Genomic DNA, 10,882 nt, shown 5'->3' on the forward strand with positions numbered 1-10,882 from the left:
AAGGGGATGGGGATACGGTTGGAATGAGGAAGGGTGTGGTCTTGAACATATTTACATAAAGCTGAACCCCTCGGCCTCTAGGACTTCGCGCATTGATTGGTAGCCCCAGGTGCGTCGCCTTGGAGCATGCCGGGAGATGTAGTTCCGCGTTCGGTTGCTATGGCGGTCTTCTCGCATTAATTGGTAGCCCCAGGCGCGTCGCCTTAGAGCATGCCGGGAGATGTAGTTCCGCGTTCGGTTGCTATGGCGGTCTCTAGAGTCCGAGACTGACGAGCGGCCTGGCCAATGGGAACAGCCTCTGGCGCTTAGTGGGTGGGCCCTCTGCTGAGGGGCGAGAAGGTGGCGGAGGTGAAGCTGCAGGCCGTTAGTGCAGCTCCGAGCCAGGTGAGCACCGGGAGACACGCTACGTGTCTTGGGAAACCGGCCTTTGGGCGGAAGCTCGGGAGACGCCCCGCGGGACCGTCCAGCCCTGGGACGCAGGGTGGTTTCCGTTGCACCCCAACCTTCTTAACACCTCTCGGGCTCAGGCCTAGCTGGCTTAGCTGAGGCCGCTGAGGGGAGGGAGATACTTGATTTGCCTGACGATTTCCTGGTTTTTACTGGTTTTGATGGTGGATGTTATTTCAGTTTGCATCTTCCTCCACTTTCATGGAAGCAAAAGTCTCGAAGTTCCCTTCCACCGAGACTCCCAGTTTGGATTTTACCCACTCCCGCGTCTTTTTGTTTCTATACTTTTGAGTTTCTTTTTCTTTCTGGCTTACTACTTCTAACTACTGCTTTCTCCTCCGTCACTTTTTTTTCCCCCGTTGAACAATTACGTAAAGCAGGGGCATTCGGTTTTATGTAACTCTAGGTCCAGATTTGCCCTCCAGATTTAAGCTAAACGGAGGAATACTCTGGAGCAACGCGTGAAAATCACCTCAGAACCGTTTTGAAGTGCAGACTATGATGCTGTGGGTGTGGGCGGGCCCTGAGAATCTCCATTTCTGACAAGCTCTCGGGTGCTGCTAGTCCAGGTTATGGGCAGCAAGGTTTGCACATTTAATGGGAGCCACTTTTTTTAAATAAAGAGAAATATGTGAAATTAATGCTAGAGTTTTATTTAACCCAGTATATCTAAAATAGTATCATATCAGCACACAATCAAATGTTTAAAAATCAAGATTTTGTACATTCTCTCATTTTCTTCACATTTGAAGAAACCTGATAGACATCTTTTGCTAACAGTACATCTCAGTTCTGACTAGGCATAGTTCAAGGGCTACTGGATGATACAACTCACTGCAGAAATTAAAAGGTGTTAAATCTTAGGTTGCCCGTGACAAAACCCCTTACTGCTCTGTGAGATGGACTTTGGAAGTACTTTACCAGGTCTCAACTCAATTTACAGAAATAATAGCACGAATATCCAGCATTCATTTAACACTTCCTTTGTGCCAGGTATTGTACTGAGTGCTTTGCATGTATTATTTAACCCTTTCTGTTACTATCCCTGTTTTACAAGTGTTGAATTTAAGGCCCAGATAGTTGAAAGTGTTTAGTGTATGTGGCGGGGAAGGCAATGGCACCCTACTCCAGTACTCTTGCCTGGAAAATCCCATGGACGGAGGAGCCTGGAAGGCTGCAGTCCATGGGGTTGCTAAGAGTTGGGCATGACAGAGCGACTTCACTTTCACTTTTCACTTTCATGCATTGGAGAAGGAAATGGCAACCCACTCCAGTGTTCTTGCATGGAGAATCCCAGGGACAGGGAAGCCTGGTGGGCTGCCATCTATGGGGTCGCACAGAGTCGGACACGACTGAAGCGACTTAGCAGCAGCAGCAGTGTATGTGGGTCGTACACTGAATAAGTAGAAAAGCCAGGATTCAGAAGTAGGGTCACTTAGGACTTCTAAATCCTATCCATCAATCACCGCAGTGTATAATTATTACATTTTGTCACTAATTTCAATTCATTGATGCCTCTGCTCTAGTTTATGGCTAATCCTGAGACATTCAGATTTCAAACAGAGGGGGTTCACCATACAAGGCAAAGTTCCTTCAGTTGTAGTGACCTATTTTGGCAGTCTTACAACTCTCTGTGCTGTCCATTCAATATCAAAGTTCTAAATTGAAGAAGAGCGTTCCAAACCTCAAGGAGATATATAGGCCTTTAAATCAGTACTATATGCTGGACAGTAGTGTGTCTTGGTTCATCTGTATACCTCTTTGAAAGAAGGCTTGGGAATTCTTAAAATGTTTCACCTTGCAATCACAGTGTTTTGGGGTTTGTTTTTGGTGAAATCTTTCATTCATTGATAAAAGTGAATCTTTTCTTGCTCATGCGAACTTCACATGGAATAGTTCAAATACATCTTTATTTAGTATTTTTGCAAAATGATTTTCTTCTTGTACATTGTAAAGATGACATCTCGTTAAATTATTTTCCCTTGATGGTGAATTTATTAGTAAATATTTAATCAAAAGTACAGTTCCTACTTTGCATCTGAAGTAATGATTAAAGAGCCTATAGTGATTTAGAGAATTAAATAAATGTTGGCAGACTGCAGTAAGATTGGTCTGTGGAGAAGAGGATCCCTTGCATCGGTTGGCAAGGAGGGAGAGTGTAGTAACAGTAGGGAGGGCCCTCAGTTTACCTTCCTCATCCTGTGCCTTGTCCCAGTGCCACATGATTAAGCCAGCGGGGAAGGGAGACTGGCATTCATGGCACCATGGGCTCCACTGTTCCCCAGGAGTACAGTATGGAAAAATGGAATGCCAACTCAGAAATATAAATGAAAGTTATGTTTCCGTCGTTCTGAATCTTACTGTATTAAATGGCCCTACATCGAATACAAACTGGAGCAGTGACTTCTAATCTACGAATTAATGACCATCCCGCTTTCCCAAAGCAGTACCCACCCCCCAGCAGTACTGGCAAGGGGGTCCACTAGTAAGAATTCTTAAGTGAAAAGGTATTTTGTAAATCAGCAAATAACAAAAGTTAAGCTCTCTTGGAGGGAGGAGAATTAATCAAAAATTCTTTTGAGATTCAGAAGAGGTCATTGTTGGAAGCCACTTGTTGCATGGATAGGCAACAGTTTGACATAGCTAATTAAATGCCTCTTGTCTTGCTTCCACATAAAGCCTTTATTAAAAAATTATTTTCCTTTCCTAATTCTTCACCTATCTTTAGATCTCAGCTTATGTGAGATGTCAAGAGGATGCCACACTTGTATACAAATTCAATCAAGTATGTCTTGATAATGTCCATATAAATCTAGACTCTCATAATCAGAAGACTGATATGGTCATCTCATCCCCATCCCCCTCAACTGATGCTTGAATCTCCTTTATGATGCTGCTGTAAATGTGTATCCAGCCTCTAGTTTGGAGAAGGCAATGGCACCCCACTCCAGTACTTTTGCCTAGAAGATCCCATGGACGGAGGAGCCTGGTAGGCTGCAGTCCATGGGGTCGCTAGAGTCGGACACGACTGAGCGACTTCACTTTCGCTTTTCACTTTCATGCATTGGAGAAGGAAATGGCAACCCACTCCAGTGATCTTGCCTGGAGAATCCCAGGGACAGGGAAGCCTGGTGGGCTGCCGTCTATGGGATCGCAGAGTCGGACACGACTGAAGTGACTTAGCAGCAGCAGCAGCCTCTAGTTTAAATCCATCTAGTAATAGACCATGTCACTTCAAGCATCTGCCTAAGTTTTGTATACCTAAAATGTGAAAGTGAAAAGTTCTTATGATATGTGCTACTAGCTAGAAATGATTTCCAGAGTTTAGCTAGGTGTGAGCCACCATCACAGCGTCTCCCATGCCCATCTTGTAACAGGCACAGGAGAGCAGTACAGTGTATAACGCCAGTGTATTCATTGTTTATGTGTCCTTGGAATTTATAGATTTCTGGAGACTGTCTCCAGCACAATGTAGAGATGTCCCTTCCTCTTTAGGAAGCAGAGCTGACCTGTCCAGATAGGACTACCAGTCTCCTCTACAGCCTGCAAAGTATGTGGTATTTGAACCAGACCTCCAGCTAGTTTCTGTTTTGTTGACCGTAATAGGTTTTAAGGGTACATGGTTTAACATTCTTCTTTACCTGATATGTGGATATGTGTGAAAAGTCCCACAGGTGGTAAGAACATGGTTAAAACTTAAGCACCTCTTCAGTATAACTGAAGATTTACTCAGCCTGGCAAGATGATGAGCATAATAGGGCCACATTTCAGAGCTGACTTCATCTGTTGTTGTTTTTTTTTAAAGTAGCCCAGCTGCTTGACAGTTTGTCTGCTTTCCTTAAAGTAAAAATGAGGGTGGGTGAAGCATAATACTTCACTGTATTATGAAGTTTGTGTTGGGAATAATGAAAATTTGAACACATAAGAAGAGTCTGGACTTTGAAGTTGTCCACAGGTGTGTTGTCCACAAGGAGAGAAAGAAGCCGTGCAGCGGCCTGTGGCGGTAGCCCAGGCCTCAGGCATCACAATTTTGGCCTGTCATTGTGCTAACATCTAAGATGAGCACTTAAGCCAGGAGATTAAAAAGGAAAAGGAAGCCTAGAGGAGGGAATTATGGGAGACTCTAAGATACGCTCGATGGCTGAAGTTGGCACAACAAAATCTCGTTTGGGGGGCGGGAAAAGTAAGTCTGGTTTTATGACTGTTGAATTTGAGGTTGAGCTGATACTCAGAACACTTTTGGTCTGAAGGTATAGATAAGGATTGATCTATAGAGGTTTTACTTACAATCATTAATAGATGAGCTCCTTGGGGGAGCAAGTATAGCAGGGGAAGAGCAAGTGAGGCTCGTGTTGTTATAACTAAGAGGAAACCATTTGAAATGTCTTCCCATTGATTTTTTTTTTTAGAAATCCTTTAAAAGATTAGTACTTTCATTAACTACTTTCTTGGTATTATTTATGGTAAGTGTTTAATTTATGCAAAGTCTTTATTCTGCTTTTATACCAAAAATTATTTGTTTTTGTTTCTCCAGATTTATAATAGGTTTAATATGTTGATATTATAAAAACTTAAAGTATTAGGAACGTAATCTTCAATTTGTGGACTTACGTCAGATATATTTAAAATTGGATGTAACTGAAGAATTATCAATAACCTCAGATATGCAGATGACACCACCCTTATGGCAGAAAGTGAAGAGGAACTAAAGAGCCTCTTGATGAAAGTGCAAGAGGAGAGTGAAAAAGTTGGCTTAAAGCTCAGCATTCAGAAAACTAAGATCATGGCATCTGGTCCCATCACTTCGTGGCAAATAGATGGGGAAACAGTGTCAGACTTTATTTTTGGGGGCTCCAAAATCACTGCAGATGGTGACTGTAGCCATGAAATTAAAAAACGCTTATTCCTTGGAAGGCAAGTTATGCCCAACATAGATAGCATATTGAAAAGCAGAGACATTACTTTGCCAACAAAGGTCCGTCTAGTCAAGGCTATGGTTTTTCCAGTGGTCATGTATGGATGTGAGAGTTGGACTGTGAAGAAAGCTGAGTGCCGAAGAATTGATGCTTTTGAACTGTGTTTTGGAGAAGACTTTGAGAGTCCCTTGGACTGTAAGGAGGTCCAACCAGTCCGTCCTAAAGGAGATCAGTCCTAGGTGTTCTTTGGAAGGACTAATGCTGAAGCTGAAACTCTAGTACTTTGGCCACCTCATGCGAAGAGTTGACTCATTGGAAAAGACCCTGATGTTGGGAGGGATTGGGGGCAGGAGGAGAAGGGGATGACAGAGGATGAGATGGCTGGATGGCATCACCAACTTGATGGACGTGAGTTTGAGTGAACTCCGGGAGTTGGTGATGGACAGGGAGGCCTGGCGTGCTGCGATTCATGGGGTCGCAAAGAGTCAGACACAACTGAGCGACTGAACTGAACTGATAGTAGAATATATAATTTTGAGGTTAATGACATTCATTTTTGGAAATAGCATGATAAATAGTATATATTTAATTTTTATTTTTATTTTACAAGGTGTTCAGTTATTGTATTTCCTGTGTGCCAATGTCTTTATGTTCAATAAAAATTTTATTAAATAATGGATTAAGTGTTCCATTTAATCTGGACCACTCCCTAAGAAATTAAGTGGGTTTTGAATACCATTTGTTGTACCATTTCTCTGTGATGAGAACTCAGTTTTCCTTTTTGGGCTTGCAAAATAAATATTTCCTTAATTTTCTTCTGGTCACTTTTATAAAAATACTTCTTTTTCTTCACTTTGTAATTTTGAGGGGTGGTTTTTGTTCCCACCTGGTTCCTTATTGAATCAACAACTAAACATTACTTTTTTCTACCAGCCAGGCTGATTATAACCTAATTTGGAGGAACTATTTAGATGATCTGACCAAAAATATGGGCATTATTATGTATATAATGGTCACCTTAAGGGACACCACGGGTACATACAAACAGCTTCCAGGGTCTTTGAAGTTGGGGTGCATACAGTATGAGACTCCTGTGACTGCTGATCTGAGAGAGATGCTATTTGTTTCAGATGCAGTGGGCAGAGAAGACAGTGGCTTCCAGAGTCACAAAGGGAGATGTTTTGAAATCAAGGTGTTGATGTGTAATTATTTCATTTCTCAAAAAGGCAATTCTAGTGGCTCCAGATTGAGTGAAGCAGAGTTTTATTTATTCAGTAATAATGGGATATTGATTCTTCAAAGCTGGGAGAACCCACTAGTTGAATGAATAAAGCAAGGTTTTGTCAGTATGTAATGAAATCTAAAAGCATGGAACAGATGGAGTAGACTGCGTGTCACTGGGAGGTGATTTCAGAGAGGGAGTAGGACTTGAGCTTTGTTTACTTTGCAGAATCCGTAGAGTAAGTACAGCACAGTCTCAGAGAGCAAGCAGGGCCTGGAGCCTGGAGACAGCGGCGGCCATATGGTATGAAGTTAACTTGGCTTCCCAGGTGGCACAGCAGTAAAGAATCTGCCTGCCGATGCAGGAGATGCAGACCCTGAGTCGGGAAGATCCCCTGGAGAAGGAAGTGGCAACCCACTCCCGTACTCTTGCCTAGAGGATCCCATGGACAGAGGAGCCTGGCAGACTACAGTCATGGGGTCACAAAGAGACACGACTGAGCACACACGCACACATAATGCCTAGATCAGACGGGATGTGTTGGAAGAATGAAGGAGTAAGGTAAACTAGGGACAGTGGTATGCATCTTAGATGGCTTGACAGCTAGGAAGAAGTTAGATTTCTGTCATCGGTAATACATAGCTGCTGTTCTATGCTTAGGTTCTTCCCCTCTCCCTTACAACCCTGACAAACTTACTGATGTGTGTACACACACACACACACACACACACACACACATCTTCCTTAACCAGAAGCCTAGAGACATGTAAATTCTCTTTGTGTCTAGAATGTGTACTCGTTTCTGTTAGTTCCAGCATTTGATTACCACCTACTGGAAAGCAGCAACCATTGCTGAACTGCTTAGTAAAAACCCTCTATAAAGGTCCTTTAGACCCATTACGATTCAGCTTGCAGAGCCAGCTTCATAAGAACAGTAGCTCTGCAGTCACACTGGACTCACAGTCAGAAGGCACTCATGCTTGGTTTGATGCTTGGCTGTTACCATCTTGAAATTTTAGTTTCTGAACAAGGTTCCCCACATTTTCATTTTGCAGTGAACTCTGCAAGTTATGTAGCTAGTTCTGTCAACAAGCACTTACTAATTATGAATCCTGAACTAAAGGAGATAGGGTTCTAGTTTTACATCTAATGTTAGCAGCTCAGTAGAAACCATTAAGTATAATGGTAAAGGTAAATGACTTTGGAGTTGGTAGCATCTGATTTGTCTCAGCTCTGGCCCGGCTGGAGCCATGAGACCCTAGGAACGTGCCTCTGTAAGTCTCAGTTTCGTCGTTCATAAATTCAATAATACTGTAGTACTTTCATCAAAAAATATGTATAAGAATGTTCTTAGCAGGATAATTTGTAAACGTGTTAAACTGGAAACCATCAGATGTCTATCTTTAGTGCAGTGGACATTTAGTAATTCATACAGTGGAATACTATGTAACTGAATGAAATAAATACAACTGCAGGCAATAGCATGAGTGAAAATACTGAGAGAAAGAAGGAGCATAATTCATATAAAGTCAAAAACAGACAAAGCTAATCTCCACTTGAATATCAGGATATTGAGTATCCTTAGAAGGGGGATAGTGACTAGAAGGGAAACCAAGGACCTTCTGGAGTTCTAGTGACATGTTTCCTGCTATGGCATGGCCATGTTCACTTTGTAAAGTTCACCAAGCTATATACTTAGGATCTGTGAACTTTTCTCTGATTTTATATGGTACCTCTATAAAATTTACATTAAAAAAGTCTTGTCATACAATTACTATGGAATTAAAGAAACAGTTGTGGAATCCTTAGAGATGCTTCAGGATGTCCACAGAATACAGGTTTAATTGAAGGCAGGAGGAGAAGGGGATGACAGAGGATGAGATGGTTGGATGGTATCACCAACTCGATGGGCATGAGTCTGAGCAAACTCAGGGAGATGGTAAAAGACAGGGAAGCCTGGCGTGCTGCAGTCCATGGGGTTGCAAAGAGTTGGACACGACTGAGCAACTGAGCACCAACAAATGTCTTGTAAATGGATACAGAGGAATTAGGGACACAATTTCAATGACTGTCTTGATTATCCACTTTTTCCTTTCCAGTGGACTTTTTTAAGACTTTGAAAGCCCTTTAAATGACACTTTTGGTTATTAAAATTGAGCCCTCTGGCCTGCACAGTTTGTTTTTTTTTTAGGTACATCTCATAATTTTTGTTGAATAGTGAGATGAACTTAAGTCTTGGTGTGAAAGGCTGAATTATAAGCCCATTCTCAAATGCGTACCTGAGGTTATTGCATATTCTCTTGTTTGATTGCTTTCAAGAACTATTACCTAAATTCATTTGAAGACTGCAGTTAAACTGTCATTTTATCCTTTAGAACTATTTTTCATTTTATGCTTTCACTTTATCTGGCATATGTTTTGTTGGTTAGTATATTTCATGTATATTTTTTCTTTTATCATTTTTAGGTGACTATGAAAGGCTTGTATTTTCAACAAAGTTCTACAAATGAAGAAATAACATTTGTGTTCCAAGAAAGGGTAAGAAAAATGATTTAATCTTTAGATGGAACAAGATAGTGTATTTTACAAATGTCACAGACCTAGTTTTAAATACCCCGTTACAAATTATTTTTGAGTGGCACCCTATAAATTAATTTTATGTGAAAACAGTGGTCGATATGGTATAACTATATTTTTAAAAGAGTTGCTGCAAAAGAGTTTTTAGTTCCTCAGTGTGGTAGTATAAAAGATAATAAGAAACTAAACAACTTGAGTAGTCTTATGTATTGCAAAATTAACCCAATTTATTCTGAATACCACAATAAAACGAGTTTTTAGATTGCAGCCATATTTCAGAAAATACTTTCATATTGTGAAATTAAAGAGGTGGAAAAACATTGTTTTTCACACTAACTTCTAAGCATTGCAAAGTTACTTCATGAACTAAGCTTTAAAGGTTTCCAGTTTTTTTTTTACTACTTTAAGGATAGAGAGTAGAATTTTTATCTATTAATGATTGTTTGAAAGGTTTGTGGTGGGCCAAAGACATTCCACTATTAGTTTAGGGACAAAAACTAAATGCGTATGTATTTCATATTGTATGTGTGTTTCATAGTAGTAATAAGAATCTCTGGATAACGAATACAATTCAGTTTTTCTTTTTCATCTTTCAACACCTCCAAAATCACTTAGATTAGGAGTCTAATCAGTTTAGTTTCTACCATTGGGTCAGGATGGAGGTCCAAGAGGTTTGATTGGCTCTCGGAAATAATTATCACCAGGTTCACACAATCATGAGTATAAAATTATCGATACTGCTGAATATCTTCACATAATTACCAAATATTATCAAATCTGAGTTTTAAAAAGGGAAATCCCAGAATACTGTGTTCATGTCAAATACAGTGATCACTTGGTTAGAACACAGGAGGCACTGCGCAGGTAGCTGTTCTAGCCAACTAGCCAACACTTGATCTAATTTTGGGGCATATCAAGGATTGAAGAAAGCATTTTAATTACTGATGTCATTGGTAGATGACACTAAATACCAACGTTTGAAATACCTTTGCCTTTGAAGTTATATCTAGCTATGGAATATGAGGGGTAAATTAAGTTCCATCAAGTTTGTATTTCAACCCCAGAGTCCCATGGGGCATGCTAAAATGTCCAAGACAGATGTTAAATAAGGTAGAAATCAACAAGTGACACTAAAGAACTTTCTATATAGCATTAAGAAAATTCCATGATCAGTACAGTGCATCTATTAAGTATATATGTGTTTAAGGACATCCCCACATGTTGCTTTGAGATTTAAATTGAACTGAAGGACAGTATTTATTGCTCTACTTTGTTATCCTCTGTTCATTGCCTGCACATATATTCTTATCCATAGCTTGGAAGTACATTTTCAGATTAGTACCCTAAGACTTTTGAAATTTTTTACCCCGAATTCCCTACATTCTTTCGTATTATATATTATAAAGTAATTGTTTGTAGCTTTTTCAGTTAACTTTGGTGTAAGATTTTGAGTCTTTTTTATTTTGTTCAGTTATATATGAAAATTTTTGCAACATGAAAGCAGTATTGTCAAAGGAATGTGCAATTTTATCATTTGACTCTAGGAAAATCTTCCTGTTACAGAAGATAACTATGTGAAACTTCAAGTTAAAGCTTGTGCTCTGAGCCAGATAAATACAAAGGTATGAATACTAAGATATTGGTGCTTTGATTTGGCCAAAAGTCAAATATATTTGGTATACAAAAATTATAATAATAATAACTGACTTCTGAGTACCAA

The 10,882-nt window shown here is 40.2% G+C and overlaps 1 protein-coding gene across 2 annotated transcripts in view; it reads left to right on the plus strand.

The window, feature by feature from the left end:
• The first annotated feature begins 281 nt into the window (after positions 1-281).
• Positions 282-10,882, plus strand: part of CRYZL1 (crystallin, zeta (quinone reductase)-like 1) — a 33,420-nt gene continuing 22,819 nt past the window's right edge. For both annotated transcript variants that reach the window (XM_010862267.1, XM_010862268.1), the window contains exons 1-3: positions 282-384; positions 9,052-9,123; positions 10,707-10,784. In XM_010862267.1, the coding sequence (XP_010860569.1) occupies positions 9,058-9,123; positions 10,707-10,784 (144 nt within the window). In that variant the 5' untranslated portion in view covers positions 282-384; positions 9,052-9,057. The remainder of the gene's footprint in view (positions 385-9,051; positions 9,124-10,706; positions 10,785-10,882) is intronic.

Source organism: Bison bison, unplaced genomic scaffold (assembly GCF_000754665.1).
Source record: "Bison bison bison isolate TAMUID 2011002044 unplaced genomic scaffold, Bison_UMD1.0 scf7180017864481, whole genome shotgun sequence".
In the NCBI taxonomy this organism is placed as follows: domain Eukaryota; kingdom Metazoa; phylum Chordata; class Mammalia; order Artiodactyla; family Bovidae; genus Bison; species Bison bison.